Below are 23,746 nucleotides of genomic sequence, written 5' to 3' on the forward strand. Positions count from 1 at the left end.
GGTTATTTTTGCTGCTGCTTTCTCCTCAGGGAGAGGAGTCCTTCCCCTTCTCCAGCACTGGGCCCCTCCCACAGGAGATCTCCATAAATTTCTCCAGCAGGACTCCTTCCCATAGGTTACTGTTCTTCACAAACTGCTCCAGTGTGAGTCCCCTGCAGGGCCACCAGTCCCACCAGCAAACGAGTTGCAGTGTGGGCTCCTCTTCCCACAGGGCCACAGGTCCTGCCAGGGCTCTGCTCCAATGTGGGCTTCCCATGGGGTCACAGCCTCCATCAGGCATCCACCTGCTTCAGTGTGAGGTTCTCCATGGGCTGCAGGTGCATCTCTGCTCCCCCACGGACCTCCATGGGCTGCAGGAGCAGGTCCATGGGGGAGCAGAGGGGCTCCTGCCCTTCCTCCTGCACCGACCTTGGTGTCTGCAGGGAATCTGTGCTCTGGCACCCAGAGCACTCCTGCCCTTCCTCCTGCACCGACCTTGGTGTCTGCAGAATTGTTTCTCACATATCCTCATTCTCACTTGTCTCTTCTCTGACCACAATTACTTTTGCCCAAGAATTTTTTTCCCTTCTTTAATAAGTTATGTGGGCTCAGCCTTGGTCAATGGCAGGTCCATCTTGAGGCCAGCTGGCTTTGGCTCTGTCAGACATTGGGGATGTTTCTCACAGCTTCTCAAAGAAGATGCTCCTGTAGCTCCCACCCTGTAACCAAAATCCTGTCACACAAACCCCAACGCAACACTGAAACAAAACCATTTCTTACATGGAGGAGTCAAATCCCAGCTATGTGAGCAAAGAGGATGTAAGGAACTATACCCCTTTTTAGTTTCTTTGTAAAAAACTAAAGCCTTTTTTTTATTTCTAAATAAACACAGTGGTATCAGTAGCATCAAAATAGAAAAACCTTAAAACATTGAGCATGCAGAATGGATTCGATTTTAGCAGAAAGCTTTGGAAAGACAAACCCACCTTGACAGAATGAGTTTTGGTGAGCCTAAACTAAATGCAGTGATCAAAATACTAAGTCAGTGATATATTTTAAAGAGTAGTCTGATGAGAAGTAGAAACATTCTCTATTCCATCAGTCACTCGAAACACATTTCCTTCCAAATGTGTTTAGAATCTGTCCAAGCATTAGTGTATGCAAATTCAGAGATGAAAGCAGTAATTCATAGTGGTAGGAAAGCACAGGGCATTTCTAGTATGAATGCCAATCATCCTCCATGGGCTATGTTGCTGATATAGGAACAGGATGTGAACGTGCACCTGATCAAAACTGAGCATTTCAGAAGGCACACAATCCATAAAATGTCTGGGGATCTTAATACTCAAAATGAGTGAGAACTTTGGTTTTACAGCTTGTCTGTGAGCAAAGCAAGGTCTGGGATGTTGTGTTCATGTTAACCAAGAATGGAAAGCTTAGACACTCCTCCTCCTGGTTTTCCACAAAATGCTGGGCTTGTAATGAAACAGAGTCTGTGCTGTCTGGAGGACAAGAGGCTTTGATGAATCACCCAAACTCCTACAGCCCAGGCACCACTAAGCAAACTTAAATACCAAATAAATTACTGTTTGTATCCATTATACCTACTCACCTTCAAACCTGCCAACAGGTGAAACAAATGACTAAAATATGTGACAAATGAGTTAGAGGTACAATACTTCGTTTTGTCTGCATGTTATTTAATAACTGCCAGATTCCTGGTGTTATCCTTTAGACCAGGATTTATAGTCTTATTTATTTTACAGAGATGAGAAAATAATTCTCAAAAATACAGAAAACTGAATTCTATTAGGAAGAAACTATCAAAATGTTCCATATGATTTATCACTCAGAACACTTCCCTAACGCTGGAGTCAAAGATTAAAAGTGATTTTCCTTGTGGATAGAGATGAGCATGATGTGACGTACATGAGTGGGCTATGCAATTATTTGCTAATCACTTAGTAGAACAATAGAGAGAATGTTTTTTTTTAATTCTTTGCCTGGATTTGGGTAATAAAGCATGGCTTGATGACACAGATGGGATAAGCAAGCCCATCACTCTGGTGCCTTCCACCTGGGAGGTGGTGGGTCTGCCTGAGAGAGACCTGAATTTGCAGTGGGGACCATGGTCTCTACCAAGTATTTCAGAAAACTGCTCCTGCATTTTTTTGGGAAACTGCTTTGATTCAATGGTCATCACACAGAACTTGAGATGTAGGACAGCTGTGCCTAATTCTCCACTGACAAAAGCATCAAACCTCTTCAAAGGATAGAAGTGGAAGTCAGTGACAGCTATTTTGGACTAGGTTGAGTTGATGGCAAGATTGAACGAGTATGTCAGGTTTAGGAGATGATTCTAGTAGAAATAAAATGCAAGCATGCAAGCAACATTTGTTAAAAATAATTCTGATATTTTCAAAGCAGATATTTCCTTTTTAAATTTACATTTGGATATTTACTTCAATATATTTTAAATATATAAACATTATTTTGAGCTTCTGAATTGGAAAACAAATAATTCCTGCCGTTTTAAATACTGATTATACACTGAAGAATTAAACTCAGATCTGTCCTGAGGTGGATTCTCATTTCCTCCAGGGTTGCATACACAGAGATTGCAGAGGGACAGACTTTGTGTTCAGCACTGTGTTGCAGATCAGCACTGCACTAACTTCTCTGGTGGAAAAGCACTCTGCAAATATCCACTACCTAAAGGATGCAGATGGGACAGCAAGGATGCCAAGCCCCTGAGACAACTCAATCCAATCCATACAGGCACTACACACCAAATTCCTATTTGATATATCACACTGGCACAAAGAAAATCCCTGACTGTGAGAGAGAACAAGAGCTGAGGAATAATACAGCTGTCATTTCCGGCATGAAGAAGCATTTTTAAACTTTTAGGAATGATTGGATTTTCACTGCTAACATTTCTGCCAGACTTCCTTTCAACAAAGTATCAGGACTAGGATGGAGGGATGGAGTATTTCATAGAATACTTGCAGAGGAGATAAAATGGTCCCATCTGCCTTCACTTTGCTCCTAAATTAAGATTAAAGGGGGGAAAAGGAAGGCATAAGAGCCATTTCAGTGATTAGATTCACCCATGGAATAGCTCAACATGACATTAATTCTTAGGCAGCTGATTAGGTGGTTTGCAGTCCTGGGCTGAAGGACCTGGCTGTGGTCAGGATGTGGTCCAGGTTTGGGGGATGGTTTGGGAGATGGGGTGATTCTAGAGAGTAGCAGCAAGGATTGTTTTAATAAACTTCAAAAGAATGTTGGAAGTCAGACTGCAAGTAGCATTTGTTCCCTGGAGTCTTCTGCTCAGGCTGTTCATTATGAAGAATTATTTAGTCAAAAAGAGACAAGAGTATTGGTCTTGCAGGTCAACAGCAATTTGCAGAATATATCAATTGTTAAAAATGAAAGGTGCAGACATAAAACAGAGTGCTCTTAATAACAAAAGGTTGAAATACTGAAATGTGGGCTCCATTTTACCTCTGGTTTTCTTCTCTCTCTCTACTTTGATCTTTCCAACTATTTTTTAAATGCAAATATCTACACTATGAAGGACCATCCATATGAAATGCAGTCATAGGCTCTTGGAAGATTTTTCTATGAAGGTTTTTCACAAATAGACCAGAAATGTGATATCTGATGTTATTTGAACTGACACATTATATTTTTGGTTCCTATGATTCATCAAACTAGTTTGAGTGAATGGACATTTTTACCCTACAATTTAAACTGAAGGATATTGAAAGGCAGCTGAAATTTTCCCCAACTAATAAGCATTCTCTTTTCTGTGAACACTGGAAGAAACCTGCCCAAAAATGCAAACAGTGCTGATGGCTTTTCTATAGAGCAAGTGCAGACTCATTAAACGTATTTTTTTCCTTTCAAACTCCTTATGCTTTTAAATGAATTCAAAGATTATGTTTCAAACTTCCAAGACTGTGTGGGTTTGAAAGCAACCAAGACAAGTAGCCCAGTCCTAACTGAGACCTTTGTTAGGGCAGAATCTAGTAAAGTGAGCTAACAATTTGCAAAACATTGGCTGTCACTTCAAATGTCAGTGATAATTTGCAAAACACTCAGAGCAATAATGGAAAAAGGCATAAAATGTCAAATTTGTAGCAAAGCTGACAACAAAAAGAATATTCACTGTGAATTACAGTCTTCCTGACTTGCTAAAGCTCTTACTGATTTTGCTTTAATAAAGGATATTCTCCTCTCTAGGGATTTAAATACAGTAGATTATCTAACATGCTTAACTGATGCTTGAAGTTCCCTATCTGAAAGCTTATCCTTGATGACTGGGAAATCTGTGATCTCTTGCAAACATGTTTGGGAGGGTGACTGGTCAATTTGAGGGATCTGTTATCTAAATAGGTACACATTTGGTCAAGGACCCCAACATTCCCTGGTATTGAAAAGCTAGTGGCTATTCCATTTTTGTAGATGTCTTTTTTTGGAAAGCTGTTCAGTGAACTATTAACAACTGACTTTGAAAAGGCATCAGCTCCTGCTGTTTTGCAGCTCCTAGAGAAGATGAAAATGTACAGAATGGAAAACATCCACCAAAAAACTCAGAAATGCATATATTGATCAAAAGTCAGCATATGCTTGATGGAAATGAAAACTTCAGAGTACAAAAATAACAACTCTGCTTTCCAAAAACCTGTGCCAGTTACTAAAAATATTTTAATGAACCAGTACACCTTCAGATACATGGGATGTGCACAGGCTGGATTGCAAGCCTGGGTCATTAGGAGTTCAAATAGCCTGGCTCACAGCAGGACCTGGGAAAGCCAGACCATTTTATCTAATCCTTATTGAAGGGGTAAGAGGGGAAACAGGGAACTGAACTACGTGACAGACAGGGATCTATAAAATGAAGTGTTAGGCAAAAGGATTAAGAGGAAGCACTAGAAAACTGTGCATGGAATACAATGCAAGTTGGATGCAGAGAGAATACCAAAAAGTCAGTCTGAGAGCTACAATAAAGGTGGATAAGAAATCTCTGGCAACATGGTACATGGTATATATTAACTGTCCGAGAATTTATCAAGCCTCTCAGACCAGTTGTGCCTCCCAGACATGGCCTGACATTGTCTTGACTAGAACCCAAGTTATCTTAATTTGACATCCCAGACATTTGCAGAATTGCTACAGTAAAAAAGCAAGTTACTGCTGTGCAATCACCTTGGACCCCTCAACCTGTTAGAAAAGGGCCCCTGCTCCAGAGCAACCAAATCTAGGTTGAGTCCCAGAGCCTTGGGAGAGCCCTCTGCAAGAAGCCCCATTGCTCTGTCACAACAGGGCCATCTCTTTGCCCCAGCTGCTGTTCAGGTGGCTTGGGACAGCTCTTCACTGAGATGTGCAGGCCTTCCTGAGCAGGGCAGGTATTTGGAATGCAGCTCAGTAGGTCCCCCTCACAATGAATTTTTAGTGTACACCAGAGCTGAACCACATGTAACAAAAGTGGGGCTACCCTCATCTTTCTGTCCAGGTCTGCTTTCCTTTGCACTGGCTCGAGAGCTTGTCTGACTCTGTGCAGAGCTAATCCAGCTCATTAACCCAAAATAAAACTATTGATTTCCCTAGCAAATGAATGCATTGCTGAAGGTACAAAACCCTCCCCAGAGCTCAAATGGATGCAGGACCTTCCTTTTCAACAGCAATGATTACAAATCACCCCAAGCTGAGGTGATTTATCCATGGGGAACTCTACCCATGGGCTAATTTACACCTGTTCTTTGCCTACTGCACAAAATGGAGTCCTTGTTACAAAATTACATTCTCAGTTTTGTACAGACACATTCCACAGCTTCTTCATTAAGAAATCTAGTTTCAGAGCATGCATAAAAGATCTCACTTTTATGGTAAATATTTCCATCCCGTTCTTGTGAGAAGAAAGAAAAATGGTAATGTATTAATGTTACATGAGGATGATGAATTATCTTTCTATCCATTGACACCTCTGTAGGATGAGAATGGCACTGCTGTTTTTCAATCAGCAGTCTCTATGGCACCTGACTTTCCAAAGATCCTTAAAGAGTAGGAGACTTCCAGCCTTTTTATGTTAATTTTTAACAGCTCTCTTTACAGCTAATATTCAAAGAGCAAAAGGAAAGCTCATGTTATTCCAAGAATCAAGCAGAATGGCCAAGGTAATAACAGACCTGGCATCCTTGGTAATCCTAGACAAAACAGTGATGTTATGTGAATTAAAGCAGTCATGCTATGCGTGATTCAATCAATAAAGAGTTAAAGGTAGGAATGTAATGAAACAAGTCCACATGGCTTTATGGAAACAAGACTTGACAAGCAGGCCTGACTTCAATTTTTGATGTGATTACAGGTTTGTTTGATCAAGGTAACCACATGGATGTGATAGACTTGGACCTTCCTAATGAATCTGATTTAGTACTGCTTGACATTTTGATTAAAACATTAGCATTATATGGCCTTAATAAAACACATTAAATAGATTAAGATCTAGCTAATTGATAGAGTTCAGCAAGCTGTTCTAACCAGATATTCAGCACTGACTGGGGATATTTTTAGTGGAGCTCTGCAGGCAGGAACACTATGCTTGCTGCCATTCGATGTTCTGGAATTACACAGAAACACGGGCAGCACTGGCAAATGTCCCACAGTGCAATGAGGAATAGGTAGCTGTGCAAAGTCACAGTTTTGCCTGCACTGGCATGGATGTGCTTCTGGGATTTGATTACATCTTTTTCCTTAGTTTGTCTAGAAGCACAGAAGTTCTTTGCCAGGGTGTAGTTGCAAGGCTGTGGTCCAGTCCGCTGCTGGTGGGCATACAGTGATTTCTCTCAAGGGTCATTGCTCTTAACTGCTGACACATGGATTATCAAAGGGACTCACATGAACCACTTAAAAAGTGTCAACCATGAAATCATCGCTTATTGCACACTTCTGCATGTATTTTTTTTTAAACTACCAAAAATATAACCTGAGATTAAAATATGTTTGCAGCTTTGAAGTCAGGAAACTCTAGTCCACAGTCTAAAGCAGGATTTGCTATTAAAAAAAATTAAATAAGAAAGCCAGAGAACTAAGCAGAACATTAGTGATCAAAACATATCCAGTCTCTAATATTATCACTTTCTGGTCAGCTGATCTAGCACATCTTTCCTGATTCTTCATTTTCTTGGTCAGTTCTCGAATCAGATTGAGAGAATATTGAATTAATATCACTGTCCTCTGCCACGTTTTATTCTGACTAATCTTTTTATATTACTGTGCATAATCACAAGCTTCCTTAAGCAAAAATCAGAATGAAAGTTCATATGAATTTTGATGGTGTGGGCTGTTAAAGATCCTCTTTCTCAGCAAAATCTTTGTAGTAAACTGTTATCCTTTTAATATTTGGTTTCTGTTTGACCTTGCAGAACAAGATGACTACTAAATGTAAAAGATACTATTAAAAAAATAAAAACACTGAGGAGAATACCCTCTCATTACTATCTAAAATACAGATCCAGATACATATTTCCCACAATGCACTGGCATGTATTATTTAATTTCTTTTATGTATCAATTTAATATCTAAAATCTTTCCAAATTTTCCTAATTTTATCAACTTTTATTACAACTGTGAGATTGTGGTGGCAATCTCACAAGTATCCTATGAAACACCAATATCATCTAAACCAGTACAAGCCAGCAACAGAATGCCTCATGTCTACTGCTTGTTTCTCCACTGAAAAAAAAAGAAGCAATAGGATGTTTTACCGTGTCAAAACCAAATTGTTCCCTTTTTTGTTTTTGTTATACAATAAAACTTCTCAGCAATGTGGTCATTCAATGGGGCTTCTTTCCGTGCCTGTCAAAACTGAGTTTGCCTATGTACTGCACTGTCCTCTCTGCCTCAGCACCATCCCACAGCTCTCATTTCCATCACTCCCTCTCTGCTTCTGCATTTGTGTCCAGCTTAGAGAAAAACTTTCAAAAGGAACATACATGCCTTACATGCACCAGTAGTGAGACCAAGTTTTTCTCTCACTTGTTTATAAACAGGACTGATTGTATTTTATTGGTCAGTTTGTTTTTGTTCTGTTTTTTTTCCCTACCAGTCAGTTTTGCTAACAGCACACTGGCAGTGTAAGGATCCTTGCTCGCCTTTTTGGACACTCTGAGGTAGTATCTAATCATCAATATCCAGCTCTCCATAGTGATTCTCTGGAAGGGAAATGTTGTTGGTATTCAAAAACTGTCTGCACCTTATTCCACCTCCAAAATTATAATTCATTCTTCTAATTTTCATCCTTTTCTTGACTTAAAACAAACTGTCTTATCTCTGTCCTCCCTAGAACTGTAAAACTATTATGTTATCAGATTTTCTTCCTCTAGTACCCTCTGACTCCCAGAGAGACTTTTTGCAAGTCTCTCTGATATTTTCTTCATCTTAATTATTTCATATTTAACCTTATCTTTCCCTTTCCTATTTACAATTCATGTAGTTATCTTTCTTTTGGGTTTTGTTAGCCTTTCTTTTTTTTTTAAACTTGCATTGCCTCTGGTGAACATAGTATTAGTAGGACATGACATTCTTCAAATAGCTTCAACTGGGTTTTGACTTTTCCTCATTCTTCAAAACTCTGTACTTTTATCTTTACAGATTTGCTTACTCAGTTCCATTCCCTTTTTAATTTCTGTCTCCTTGCCATAGTCCTCATATATTTTGTTTCCCATACAAAGTTTTGTCCCTTTTTTCCTGGCTACAGAAACCTATCAACCTTTCCAGTTTCATCAGCAATGTACCCTTTATTTTTCATGAGGGCATTAAGTGAAGCTACGCTTATTCTTTGAACTTTACTGCAATCTTTTTATCATGCAGATGGGGAGTACCTGTGAACACAAAGGGATGAGCTAAAGCATAAAAAAAAAAAAGCATAAATCTCAGTGTAAGATGCTGAAATAAAAACTAGGATTCATAGAACTGTAGGATTCATAAAAACCAAACTTGGGGTTAGAGTGGGTATCAGAACTACACTAAGCACCCCTAAAACATGTGAAAAATTAGGTGACCAGTGTGCACTCATTGGTCACCTCAAGTGTGAAGAAAGTACAACACTTAGGTGAGGTGTTAAAGATTAATTCCTATACAGGAGAGGTGCTATGTGCTTATTCCTTACACCATTTTATTCAGTTCTCGGCTTCCAACCACGTTGACAGCGCTCTGCCATGAGTCACTTTTAATCGCTGCCTCATTTGTTCCTGACCTGAATAACCTTTTTATAGAGGCTTGTGTGCAGTGTAACACCTCCTTTGCCGGATCGCGCTTCAGAGGCCACAGAGCTGTCCCCAGCGATTTGCACGGCTTCGGAGCGAGCCTCGGGAAGGGCAGCCCCGGGTCCTTTGTATTCCTCCCGGGAAGGAAAAAGGCATTTGCCCCCGAGGAGGCAATGTCAGTGTGAGGGCTGAGCACGGACCCGCACAGACCCCTCCGAGCAATGGGGGCTCCTCTCAGGGCCGCTCCTGCCACCGCCGAGAGCGTCACCTCCCGTGGCATTTGCACAGAGCCACAGAATATCCTGGGATGGCAGCGACCCGCAAGGATCGCTGGGTCCATCTCTTGTCCTTCTTGTCCTGCACAGGACCATCCCCAAGAGTCACACCATGTGCCTGAGGGAATTTCCAAACCCTGCTTTAACTCTGTCAGGCTGGGTGCTATGATCACTTCCCTGGGGAGCCTGTTCCAGTGCTCAGCCACCCTGGGGGTGAAAGAACCTTTTCCTAATATCCAACCAAAGTCTCCCCTGACACAACTTTATGCCGAATTTTGGGTCTGTTCGACGTGCCGCACGCAGCTGAAGCTGCGACACCAACTTTCAGTTCCCCCACCGCCATAAACCCTGTCCCCTTCCAGCCCCGCTGCCCCGAGGCTGCTCCCCCTCAGCAGCTCCGCGGCCGCTGCCGTTCTCGCCGCAGTGGGGCGGGAGCTCCCCTGGCCCCGCCCATCGCGCCGGGCTGGGGGCGGGGTGTCGCAGAACTGCGCTTCTATTGGTGAGTCGGTGCCCATCCTCACAGCGCTCCAATCAGAGGCTGCGGATCGCGGGGGCCGTCAAACACCGCTTGTTCCCTGTCTGGAGCCGCCCCTTCTGCCCTGCCCGCCAGTCACGTTCCAGCGGCCAGCCCGCAGCAGGGGATAGGAACGCGCGCGTGCCTGTCAATCAGTAACGTCTCCCCGCCCTCCCCACCGCCCACAGCCGAGCCGGCAGCGGGGGCGGGGCGCGGGCTGCGCTCCGCTGCGGCAGGCGGGCCCTGGCGGACGGGGGCGGGAGGCAGGGAAAGAGAGGAGGAGGAGGAAGGGCGAGGAGGAGGAGCTGCGGCTGACGCCGGCGGAGCTTTCAGTACCTCGGAGAACGGCTGCGAGCGCGCCGGGCGGGCGGGAGCCGCCGCCGCGGTCCGCTGCCCGCTCATCTGCCCCGCTCCGCTCCGCTCCTCACCCGCCCCTCCCCGACCCGCGTTCCCCCGGCGCCCGAGGGAGCCCGGTCCCGCCGGAGCGGTTCTGGGGGGAGAGCACGGCAGCGGCACAGGCTCGGTGATCGGGACGGGCGGGGGTCCGTCAGCGCAGGGACGGGACGGGTGGTCAGCCCGGGACGGCCGGACCGCCTTAGGGGGTCGCTCGCTGCCGTCGCTCCTCACGGAGCGGCGGCCGGGGCGGCGAGGAGAGCGAGGGGGCTCGCAGCCCGCACCTCGCACCCTGCCGTGGAGCCCGAGGGGAGAGACAGGAGCGCCGAGTGCGGCAGCGGCTGCCGGCATTTGCTGGGCTGGGCAGGGAACCAGGAGCAGGAGTCGCACCCGCGGCTGGGAGCGGGCAATCCGCTCCGCGGAAACCTCGGGGGCAGAGATACCCCTGGCTCCAAGGGGTTCTGAGGGGAAGGGGCAATTGAATGTAGACGCATTTTGGTAGTTTTGCTGAAATAATCAAGTGCCGAAGGCAGATCTTAGGCAGATGAGGTAGAGGGATGGATCCCACTGTTTTGGATGCCAGCTTGAATTTTTTATTTACTTTTCTGTTTTGACCACTGCTAAATGTGGATTTTGCGAGCGAACCCGATGGCGGTTGTTCCATTGTTCCTTGTTTGAACGTAAATCTTAGTCCTGCTGCTTGTGGATTTTTTATTTATTTATTTATTTATTTATTTATTTATTTTTGGAAAGGACCATTCCAGGTAGCTTTTGCGTCTGACAAAATGAAGCCTTTGTATTTTTCGATCAATTATACCTAATATTGACATTCTGTTTGGTACAAGAGACTTCAAGTGCTGCCTCACTCAGAGGACCATTAAAGACTTTCTCGGTCGCTACATGTAGCTGAATGTGTTACGACACATCCTTTCTCCCCCCTCAAATCCTCCTAAAGATTTTTCCAAAATGAAGAAATTTAATTTTCGCAAAGTTTTGGATGGTTTAACTGCCGCATCCCCTGTTGGAAGCAGTGGCGGTGGCAGTGGAAGTGGGGCTGGTGGCTCCGTGCACCCAGGAGGGACTGCGGGAGCTGCAGGGACACCCAGAGAGGAGATCCAGGAGACGCTCACTTCAGATTATTTTCAGATCTGTAAGGTAAAGACAGTATTTTTATTTTCTATGGAAATAATAAAATCTACCCTGGATGGGGGGTGTGTGTGTTGGGGGGGGGGGTATTAATATGATACCAATAAGCGTTTTACTTGAGAACTGCAGTGGTTGTATAAGGACTTTGGAATGAAAAGACAGAGATCCAGTGGATGCTTTTTTCTTCCTGCTGCAGAGTTGGGGTGCTCAGTAAATTCATAGAAATCTTGATTTCAGCACTCAGGGCTGCATTCCAAGTTCACACTTGGACCCCAAACGGCTGACAGGATTGCGGACAGGAAAGCAAATCAATTGGTGCTAGTACCGATAACATTTACAAGTCATTAGAAATTGAAGATTGTATGCATCTACTTCCCCTCCTCTCTCTTCTCATCCTCCCTGCTTTTCCTTCTCTGTTTTAAGAAAAAGGTAGAAGTTAGAAATACAAAACAGTGCAGTGACTCGTGAGCCCAGGACTTCAGTTATTTGTGAGGAGCTGGATGTAGATTCATGGTGCCTGTTTACCATTAGTACTGAAGTTTCTGATTGCATGATAGCAAACTTAGTGGGACAGCATAAATACCAAAAGTTGACAAATCTGTTCTGGTTTTTAATGTGTTGATCACTTCCCTAAGTGGGAATTTTCTGTAAGTAGAAAGTATAAGATATCCCTGTATGTATTTTGGTTTGTATGCTTTCTGCAACAAAGCTTTTAGTGGTGTTTTTAAATACTTGCACCTGTAAAAGAAAACAAACTGTTTGGTACTTCTGATGAGCTCTGGAATATGAAAATCATACTTTTGTAATGAAGACAAAATACAAAAGGAGATTATGGTCTTTTACTATTACCTGTTAGTTTCATGTGAATTCTGGTGGCTTTACTAGAAATTCTGTTTGCTTATTTGTTTTGATTTGAAGCTTCAAAACCAGAATTTTTAATTAGTGCAATTTGCATTACTAGGAGTAAATGGACTTCACCTATTAAAGTATACTTTGCTTTTATTAATCGGATACAAATTGATCTGAAATTTAGATGACAGTCAACTCCAGCACATCATTATTTCTTTTTTGTGTTTGGAAAGAAAAAAGAAATATAAATAACCAAGATAAACCTATGAGACATTTTGTGTGCAGACCTGGTCCTTGTGAAACACAGAGCTTCCCTGATCTCAGATACCATGTTTCTAATTCTGTTTGGCTTGCAGCTACAGCTGGTGTCAAAACTCTTGCAGAGTTCAAGGGGACAAGAATGAGCCCTTATGGCTTAAAGACTCAGAGACCTTTAGATAGGTTCTACAAAATACTATTTCTTTTTTTCTTATAGTTCTTTGTCATTCTGAACAGGTTCCAGCCTTTTGACTCAAATGATTCTGTAGTTTAATAGAGTGTCAGTGATGAGTGCATTAGATTCATACCTGCTTGCCAGGCTTGGATTTGACTACTTTTGCTTAGGTACACAGTAATTTAGCATTTTATGAAACTCCAGGTATTCAGTACAGTGATTTCCCTTTTTTGTCACATCAGTAGAAAGATAACACGAACAATCAAGGTACATAATTCAGAGATTTCTAGGTAAGGCTAAAAATCAACATGGTTTTTTGTGTTTAAGTCATGTGATAAGGAGAAAGATCTGTATTTAGTGATATATATATTCTTATTTTGTATGGCATATTTGTGAAAGTAAGCAACATAAGGTGAAATGAATTTTCTTTTCCTAATCTCCATTATTTCCCTTGTTTACTTTGATATTACTTGAAGACAGTTAGTGTTATGTCCTGATAGATCTAGTTGGAATATGTGTAAAGGACTATGTTATTTGAAGCAGATTTCAGTAGCTAATATTTGCCTGTCTTAGCTCTCAGGTTAAAATGTTCTCAACAAAGTAAATATTTGCGTAGGAAACCTTTTGGTTGCTTGCAGCAGCACTTGCTTCTGAATGTATGCCACTGCAGAGGTCTGTGGTACACAAAATACCGGATCCCTTTTTCCAAGATACAAAGGTATGCCGAAAGCAAACTTCCAAGCCACCGGGTGCTCGTGTGCTCCCGCCACTCCGCAGTGTTTATTGCACGGGCCGCACCTCAGCAGCTCTGCCGCACCTCAGGAGCACCAGGAGCTGGCTGAGGGAAGCCCCAGGAGCTGGGAGGGCCCTGTGCTGCTGCGAGGGAACAGTGGGGCCTGAGGCGGGCACAGCTTCCCCCTGCCTGCTCCAGGGGCCACAGCCCTGCCGGAATTTGTACCTCGGTCCGTCTGCGTGGGATTAGGAGTACACCACACACACATAACCCAAATTCTGCCCTCCCCGAGCTTCTGCTGTGCAGCACCTCTGGTATTTCAGTTGGGTATTTGCATGTTCAGTTACATAAGTTACAGGGCTGCATATTCAAGGATCTGTGATCCTGCTGCACGTAGAACTGGGTAAAGCTAATGGCAGTTTTGGTTTGTTACCTGCAGGGTCGAGGCCTGTGGGCTAACAGCCTAAGTAGCACCTCAGAGTGGTATTCCTTTCTTTGCTGGTTATAAAAATCCTCATTTAGAAGGGAAACATAAAAACTGAATCATACTTAAGAATTGAAGGGCCTTTCCCTGAAGTTTTTTATGTAAATAAGTTGCCTTTCTGAAGTTAGTGGGAGGTCTGCTTGACTGAAAACACAGATCCAATCCTCTAGCATAACGCTGTTTTGAACAGCAACGCTCCTGATTTCATTTGTAACACACCTGAAAGCCAGCTCTCCATTTTGTGGCATTTTTAGATTGGTTATGACCACAGTGTCTTTTTGAGGTACAGATTAGAGTTTAACAGAAGTAAACTGAATATTTTACACTGAGATGCTCTCAATGAGTTACTTTTGGCCTTTATATTTAAATCATTAATGTGATCTTCCATATTGAAAGAATGTAATATTCTTGAAACTATTCTGTATGAAATAGCTATGTCCTGTTTTAAGCATGATAAATTTATATGTTGGTAGCTGTAATAATGAATCAGTGGCACCAATTTCAAAGTATTCAAGCAATGTGAAATATTGTCTTACCTATTTTGTGACAGCAGGAAGCTGTACAGTTTAAGCTGCATCTAGGGGCTGCTCTTGGGATTAGGTGTCCAAGTGCAAATCATGAAAATATTGATTATAGTTCACATTAGTTGAATTGAATATGTGAGATGGCAGCATCATCCTAAAACTAGGCATGATCCAGTAGAATAAGCTACTAAAGTCTATGTTAATTTTAATTGGGATAGACCTAATTTCCTTGGGTTTGCTTCTTTGTATTTTCCCTCTGTATTTTTGTTGTTTCTTTTTCTCTGGCAAGCATAGGCTCACCTGTGTTTGTTCAGACCATCCAGAAACTAAAATATGGCACTGGGGAAAGATCTGCTATTAATAAAGGAAGTGAGAAGCTCACAGTTAGGATGTTTTAAATCTTTTAAGTAGAACTTTGAGCAGATGGAACATAAAAGGAGAAAACAGTGATTTTATTACTTTTTCAGAAGGTTGCTTGTTAGGGGATGACACATTTGGGAAGAACTGAATAAGAATGAAGATGTACGTTTTTTTGGTACGTGAAGTACTTGTTCCTCATGAAAATAGGTCTCCCATGTAGAACCACTCAGGGTTTTCTTGGAGAACAATCATAGGGTTGAATTGAATTTGCAGATCATGAGGTTAATAACTTTGAAATCAAGACCTCAGTTAAGAGCACAGTAACACTTGTACTTTACCAGGTATATAATTAATCTACTCTAACACAGTTTCTTTTGCTGTGGGCAGCAACTGAGTACCCTTGCAAAGGTCCAGGAACTGGTAATTTAATCTTCTCAAAGAATTGCTTCCCAAATGGTTATGGACTACCTTTAAACCCCAAAGCATGAGATTTCTGTTCTTTTCCAAACTGGTCTTCAGTGTTATTACTGGGTAGCAGTGCAACACAATAAACCTCCTTTAACTCGTGCTGTATTATTTATATTGACAGTATAGTCATAGTTTCAGTATGTTCATTACCCAGGCTTTATGCAAAACCCATGGAGGCCAGAACAGTTTTAGGCTTTTGTTAAAACTGATATGGAATCCCATGGCCAATTGCAATTGTGCCTTCCTAATCCTGCTTATGTTTGGCAAAAACAGGCCTTCCAGATACAGTCAATGAGTTAAATACCTTAACTATCTGGATTTCCTATCAGGTGGTCTTAAATTTTAGTTCTGAGAGTTTATAGATTATAATACTTTATTTTGTCAAGCTATGAAGATAAACATGTAGTCCTTCTGACAATAGCCAAGTAGGTATTTTAGCTGCAAATGCTACATGACACTGTAGTTCAGTGATGACAGAGAGAAGATGGATTTTGGAATGGCAATTTAAGCACAATGCTGCAGGAGCACATTTTTGATTATGAAGTATTAAAAATGAAAAGAACCTTGTTATAAGCTATCTACAGTGTTTTAGTCAGTTTAAGCTGTTTGGTTCATCTGTCTTGTTTCCTTGCTGAGGTCATACAGAGAGAGCAAAAAATAAAATGTTTGCAAAGTGGTACATTTTAGTGAAATCCAATTTTAAAATTAGTATGAGCTTTTACTTGAAAGTTCCCAGAGTTCATTTAATATTTAAGGGGTAAATAAAATAATGTGGGGAATTATTTTTTTTTTCTTCTATACCAGCGTTTAGATCTAAAGTTAGGTGCCGAACCCTATTCTGTTTAAAACTACAGAGTCATAAATGACACCTCTAAATTCGATTATAGTAATTTCATTAAATTTGTGATGAGCATAATCTATTCTTCTTTTTTAAGTGTTTATATTAATTAGAAGTAGGACTTACCCATGGGAAAGAGCATAGCACATAAAAAGCTTCTTTTGAAAGAATTTTGAAGATTTTAAGGTACCTGAAGTAGTATAATTGGATTCGCTTGTTTGGGTTTTTTTGTGCAAATGTCTGTATTTTTGTATTTTTAATCCTAAATGAAGTAATGCACACCCTTCATGGCCAGCACATGCAATTACATCTTCAAAATTATTTCCAGACCTTTAAGGTTGTTGAATAAAGCACTCAAAAATTCCACATTTCTTAAATACCTTTGTTTGCACAGACAACTTTTAATTACATGATCCCATATTTCTTCTATAGGTTTAATTTAGCAGAACAAATAGTGTTTGCTCATAGGAAAGTACTTCAATATTTCTTTGCATACTTAAAACTCAGAGCATGCCTGAATATTAAGTTCCCCATGGACTTTTCCAACAGAAGTGCTCACCACTGTAGTTCTGAAAGCTTTATAAACATTAATGAATTGACCTTCATAATATTTCTGTGAGATGGAAATGATATTATCCCTGCAGTGTAGATGCCACAGAAAAGCCAAAATGTTCAGGGTCCCCTGTTTTGAGTTTCCAGCTTGAACTGCTTTGCATCTGTTTTTCTTTTTAGTATATTTAGCTTAGCCCACATCTTCCCATTGGGCCTCCCATTGTGTTCACATTCTGTTGCACATATTCTGCACAGTTGCAGAGTCATCTTAGGGTTAGTTGTTCTTTTTATATGCCCACCTTAGATAGCCAGAATGACTCTGAATTTCCTTTCTGTCTCAAATGACTGCAGATGGATTTCTGGCTCCACTGTACAATGGCAGAAGAAGATAATTTAATTAATTCCTACAAGAGGAGAACAAATTCATACTGCATAGATTAACTTATTTCATGTATTTATTTGTTTTACTTTTTATGGTTGACCTTGCATTTTTAACAATATAAGAATCAAAGAATTACCTGAGTAGCAAGGGATCCTTGAGGATCACTGAGTTCAGCTCTTGATTTCACAAAGGGAAACCTAAAGGTTAAGATATTTGCTCTAATTTTGTGTCCCATTTCAAGTGGCTTTTTTATTGGTTGTTGGTTTGGTAGTTTTTTGGAGTTTTTTTTCTTAATCCATGGGATCATAGATATTGGAAGATCATCTGTCCCAACCCCACTGCCATGGGCACAGACACTTTGCACCAGACCAGGCTGCTCAAGGCACCATCCAACCTGGCCTTGAACACTGTTAAGAATAGGGCATTCACAATTTCTCTGGGCAGCCTGGGCCAGTGCCTCACCACCCTCACAGTAAAGGATTTTTTCCCAATATCTAATTTGAATCTACTCTCTTTTAGGACAATGGGACACATATTGAAGTTGTTTCCCCTGGTAAAAAGTCCCTCTCCAGCTTTATTTTAGCCCCTTTTAGATACTGGAAGGTGCTCTGAAGTGTCCCTGTACTCTTCTCCAGGCTGAACAACTCCAACTCTAGTGGGAACACTGGCTATATTGTTTCTCACCTGAGGGTCACCAGGTAGTTAATGAGAATTTTTCTCACTATTGCAGTGGGAAAAGCAATTTTTAATCTCTTGTAGGAGGGATGGAAGAAATTCAGACTCCTTGACTCACAGTGTTCTGATTGAGGAGCTGTCACATAAAAAGTTGGTTGCATAAGCCACTTTCCCCCCAGCTTACTTCTGGAAGAAAAATACTTACACTTAATTTTTTAAAGAAATTACTTAGAGTTTTTTGGCTAAAAATATAAAGTTGTTTTTTTAGAGGGTGAACTAAAACACCCCTAAACTACATGGATATGGCAGTCTGTTGGCTATTCTCAGAAAAAGTGCTTATGAAAGTAGCTTGTGGAGTATATTAATTTGTCACAATGTGTGTTAGAGTCATTACAGGGGAAAATTAGAGGACTGTAGGATTAGAAATACAAGTAATGTGCATCTGTGGAGAGGAGAGAAAGCAATATTATTAGGTACAGATGGCTGGCAAGTGTGCTCAAATGTAATAAGATGTTATCTTTGTGCAGTGCTGTGTCCATTCCTAACAGATCACCAGCAAAGACCATGAATAATAAAAAGTACTAGACACAATCTGTCACCTGTAGCTAGGGTCAAAGTCTGAGGAGGTGCACTCTTTATGGTTCCTTTGAAGTTAAGTTGCCTATAGTACTGAAAAAACCCCAACCTCAGTAATCAAGGCTTTGAGTTGGTGAATGCATGGACTCAGAAGGGGCCTTACTGAATTCTGTGGTGTGTATAAGTAGATGCATGTTTCTGTATGGTAGCACGTCTTTTTTGCAGGATTTGAATCCAACAAATTAAAAATAATGCTTCTATTTCATTTAAAAGTCTGTTATGTAAGAATGCTGTGAGGTCAGACACTCAGAAGTCAGTCCCTTATTCAGCTAGTACCCAATTATGTCTAGATGTGAGGCAATCTAGTCTTTATTGCATATTTTTATTTTCTTGAAGTGTTTGCTTATATTTTGTTCCTGTCCTCCCTCACATTTGTTTTGAACATTATACAACATGTGAGGAAGATGAATGCTATTCTGTTTGTGTTCTTTGCAACAGTTCCTGTGAGAAGATCTCTGTGTTATCCACTGGACATCACAAAAATAGTAAATAATAATAAATTAATGAATGCTCATCTCTGCTTTGTTCATCCTGTTCCATCTATTGTATCCCTTCAGGGTGGAGATGTGCTCTCAGTTACAGCTGCCCATCATCACTTGTGTTACACATACATTCCATGTAACTGTGGATGAAACTTGATTTTACTGAGTCCACAGATCCCTGCTTTATTCGTGTTTATCCCTACATCTATTTTGAAATGCTCCCTGAATGAGGCAAGGGCAGGAGAAGTGGCCTGTGGTTATGTAAACAGAGATCTGGTTCTTAGGATCCTTCATTGGTGCCTGAGCTGTGTCCTTGGTAGCTCCATAGGCAGTGCAGAGGGGGACAGTGATGTGCAGGATCTGCTGGATTTCACTGCTGTGAGAGGGTAAAAACCTGCCACAAAATACCTGCATTTCTTTGGAATATACCTTCACCTTGTGTGAGGTGAGATGTTGGCTGTTATTTTCAGACTAAGTTCTCAATTCAACATCAGAAAAAAAATTCAAATTGAATACAGCATGTATACAGAAAGAAGGTGGGAGAAGATCAATTATGAATTAGTATTAAATAGTGAACAACATTGTAAATGCTAGTAATGAAAATGCCAAATTACATTGCAAAACAGATTTTCACAGGAATAAACCAATAACACAGATTATCTTTGTATCTAAGTGATTTTAACACTCTGTTTCTCTAGCTTCCTCCCCTGCCATTCCCCAGACCAAACCCCCCACCCTTCAAGAACTTTATCACAGCAGTAAGGGTTTTTAAATCCCCCAGTATGGCTGGGGTTTTTTTTTAAACAAAAATATTTTGAAAGCGGCAACTGAAGCATTTGTTTCAGAGCAGAAACCACAATCAGCCATAACAGAACATAATTAGTCTAAAGTAGTGAAGTTTCAGAAAATCCAAAAATGGGAAGTCATGCAAAATTAATTAGTGTTATTGTTATGTTGGTCTGATGTAAACTTAATAAAAACAGATTTCTTTTTGTTTAATTTCTCATTAAAGTTACAGAATTATCTTATTCTCTGTATCCACAGTCACAGTGAAGACAAAATATTTTCCTTTCAGGGCCATCAGATAAGTTGAATGATTTTGCAATTTTTGTACATGCCCCTGAAGCAGATCTCCATCAGGCAAATGATGCTCTGAACCAGCCTGTCTCAGGTTCTAGAGTGATACGGTTAAAGGATGCAATGACAAAATCAGTGGAGCTGCTGTTTGAATTGCTTTGATTATAAAGGTTTTCCATTTGGTGGACTAAAGTCTTGCTTAAGTAGGTAGGCCAAAATGAACTTTGCAATCAGTAGTTTAGGGTTGGGATTTTTTTATAATTCTCCATTAAAGACAAGGGTAGATATAGTTTTATGAACAATCAAGACATTTCTCCATATGCTGATGCCCTGTTTCTTCTTGCCAGTCTACATGGCAATAGTGGGAAGTACATGATACCATATTTACTTCCCTTTTTGTATGTTTGCCTGGGATTTGTTGTGGTGTTTTTATTTTATTTTATTTCTTTGTCTTTGTTTGTTTGTTTGTTTTTGTTTTACTTGGGAGAGTTCTTTTAGACAGAATAGGAAGGAAAGAGGTGAAAGAGTTTTGCCTTCATCATTCTCCCTTGGACTTGGGATGTCTCCAAAGTGCATAATGCCTCTCTTGGGATGGTTATATTCATGTATTACCCTGTAACTTATTATGCTGTAACTCGGTGCTGTGGTGGATGTAGCAGGATGGTGCAGCTGCCAAGCAGTTGCTTGGCCATAGCTGCACTGATTTAAATAGATCCAGAAAGTGATATTAAAATTCAACCCCTTTAGCTTTGGCAGGAGGGGTTGGACCAGACAGTCTACAGAGTTCCCTTCCAACCTCACCTGAGCTGGGGATAATGAAGCTTATGGATCAGTGTCATTTTCTTTGTTTGTGGATTTTCCTGTTTAAATTATATTAATTTTGTATTTTTGATGCGCTACAGTGTATTTCAAAGGACAAGCATGAAGAGAATGCTTTTTGAAATTCAGAAGGCCTTATTTTTCCCCTGTGGTTTGCTTAGCTTGGCTGTTTGTATCTATATGAATCACATCTAAATAGGACCATCCTTATTTAATAGCCTAACATCTAGCTTGCAGAACTGAAAATGACAGTGGAAAAACACATCTCTGAAGTATCTGCAGAGATCTTTGTTACAGAAAAAAAAATTTTGTATGTTCATTGTACAAAAAATGTACAATATTTAAGTCAGTTAATTTCAAATACTCTAAAATCTCTCTCATTTTTCATATAATTATCTGTATGTAATATTTGTGAAATGAAACTTTTAAAATTCAGGCTGTATTTGAAGTCTATTATGTCCAGGACAGCTACTTTCTCAAAATTCTACCATAGCTAATTGAGTGACATTTTATAACAAAGTAAGTTCCATATTATAAAAATTAAACAACAAACCAAATTTGCCCATTACTACAAATATTATTCTTCTATGCCAGAAGTGTTTGTAGGGGAATTTTATGAAATTGTGCTTGTTTCTTAAACATATCTTTTCTTCCTGCCCCAGTATTCCTATTTCAGTAACACTTCTCTTTTGTGCCTGCATTTTCCATGTTTTTTCTTTACTGTATTTTTCTCCACCAATACTGATCTCCTTTTTCTTCCTCTCTGTTTCGTTGCTACTGGTGAGGATAATAAGCTCATAAGAAATGGCCTGCTGAGACAAACCCATGGTCCATATCTCCCAGCAGTCGGTCTCTGACAGTGGCAGCAGAATTGTCACTTAGGGAGGGTTATAAATTACATCATTTTGTGCAGTCCATTCCCTTTCCAATCTCCCATCATTCACCATCACTGGATTTGATATGTCAGAGGGAGTATCTTTAGCTGGTCCTTTTAAAATCCATTTATCAATCATGTCAATGAATTTGTCCCATTTTTTCCCCCCATTTTAAACTAATCTTTAATTTCTTTTGAATTCCTCCATGGCTTTGCCAAATATGTTTAGCTTACCCACTCACTTGTTTATGAAAGTCATAGTACAAACACAAACAGTTTTCAAGCAATGGGCTCACACAGGTTTTCTGCAGCAGCAGAATGATGCCCTCTGTGTTATTCCTCATGCTCTTCCTCATGATGTCCAATATTACTTGGCTTTTTGGGGTTGCTGTTGAACATTAAACCAAATATTTCAGAGGAATGACAACCATGCCCAAAAATTAATTTGCTGAGTTATAAATGCTAGTTCCAATTTCAGCATTGTGCAATTCTAGTTAAGATTTTTTTTGTTCTTCTAGATATCTTACATCTATCCACCCTGAAGCTCATTTATCAACTTCTTGCCCGGTTAAGTCACTCTAATGAAGTCTTTCAGGAGCTGGTCACTGGTGGTTCTGACATTCACTATCCAAAGGAGCATAGTATTAGCTCTGAGATCAGAGACTTCAGGGTTCATTACCTTTTATAGGTCATTAAAGACAATGAATAAAATTGGTCCAAGCATGGAGAACTCTACTTGTGAATTTTCTTCATGGTAAGAATCCATAAAACTCTGTCCTTTGTTTTCTGTGATCTAACCAGCTTTCAGTCCACAAAGAAATTTCTTTAGTCCCATGACACTTCTGTTTCTCTAATAACATTGCGGTGGAATATTATTGGAAAGCTTTTGGAAAACTTATGTATATTCATATTCCCTTTATTTACTTGCATGCTGACAGCTTCACAGAATTAGAGAGAACTAGTCAGACATGATTTCCCATTGAAGAAACTCTGCTGACTTCTGCAACAATCTTTATCTGTGTGCTCTGTTAGTCTTTATTTTATCATCTTGTCAGGGACAGCAATCAGCTTTCCCAGTCTACAGGTCCAGAGTCCTTTTTGTAAATGGCTTTTTCCAGATGACTGTTTCTAGCTTTACACCAAGGAAAAGAGCTATCTGTAGGTATATTTATGTAAGAAAAAAAAAAAACAAACTGAAGTTTTTTAGAAAATTCTGTGAATATGCTCAGAAGCTGTGGTTCCTATTAGAGGTTGGAGAACTAGATGGAATCAATAACTTGGGTTGGAAAATTGCAGCTAAGCTGTGATTTTTTTTACAAAAAGCATTACTTCAAAAAATGAAAATTTAACTGATAAAAAATTTATCTCTCCTGTGTCATTTACTTTGGTTGGAAGCCTGCTGATACCTTGTCCTCTTTCCATTTTTAATGAGAAGAGATCAGTCTTACCAATCAGAGATTAGAGACACAGTGATCCATAAATGAGGGATGTCATGTCTTGTAGTGATATAATACATGGCAGCTCATTTGTATAATGATTCATTTTTATCACTACCATCTTGGAGCACCACAGTACTAAAAATAGTATTGAAGTGGGAAAAAATGCTGTAATCATTGTCATTTTTTAATTTCCGACATGGAGACTGGAGAGGTTTCAGTCAACACTTCATCCTCTATTCTGTAAACCATTCAATTATTCTTCAATGACATTTTTGCATTTGGCATGTTGGTGACAATTTGGAAGTAGAATCTCTATACTGAGCCACATGTTTGGATTATATAGTTAAATTTTAGCAAATGTACATATTCTCAGAAATTATTTGCCTAAGTAGATCGCTTTTGCTGTCAGATGTTAAATGAAACAAAGTGTCTAAAAATATTAATAGAAAAGTTAAAAATTTTAAGTTTATGCAAATTTTCAGAAACATTTTTTAATATAAACTTTATTAGTTGATACAGTTGAAAATTTTATCTGGTTCTG

At 40.3% G+C, this 23,746-nt stretch overlaps 1 protein-coding gene across 4 annotated transcripts in view; it reads left to right on the top strand.

The window, feature by feature from the left end:
• The first annotated feature begins 10,955 nt into the window (after window positions 1-10,955).
• The window catches only part of STXBP5L (syntaxin binding protein 5L), a 183,748-nt gene continuing 170,957 nt past the window's right edge, over window positions 10,956-23,746 (top strand). For all 4 annotated transcript variants that reach the window (XM_058824985.1, XM_058824980.1, XM_058824983.1 and 1 more), the window contains exon 1: window positions 10,956-11,589. In XM_058824985.1, the coding sequence (XP_058680968.1) occupies window positions 11,401-11,589 (189 nt within the window). In that variant the 5' untranslated portion in view covers window positions 10,956-11,400. The remainder of the gene's footprint in view (window positions 11,590-23,746) is intronic.

The sequence above is a fragment of the Ammospiza caudacuta genome, chromosome 2, assembly GCF_027887145.1.
Source record: "Ammospiza caudacuta isolate bAmmCau1 chromosome 2, bAmmCau1.pri, whole genome shotgun sequence".
Classification (NCBI taxonomy): domain Eukaryota; kingdom Metazoa; phylum Chordata; class Aves; order Passeriformes; family Passerellidae; genus Ammospiza; species Ammospiza caudacuta.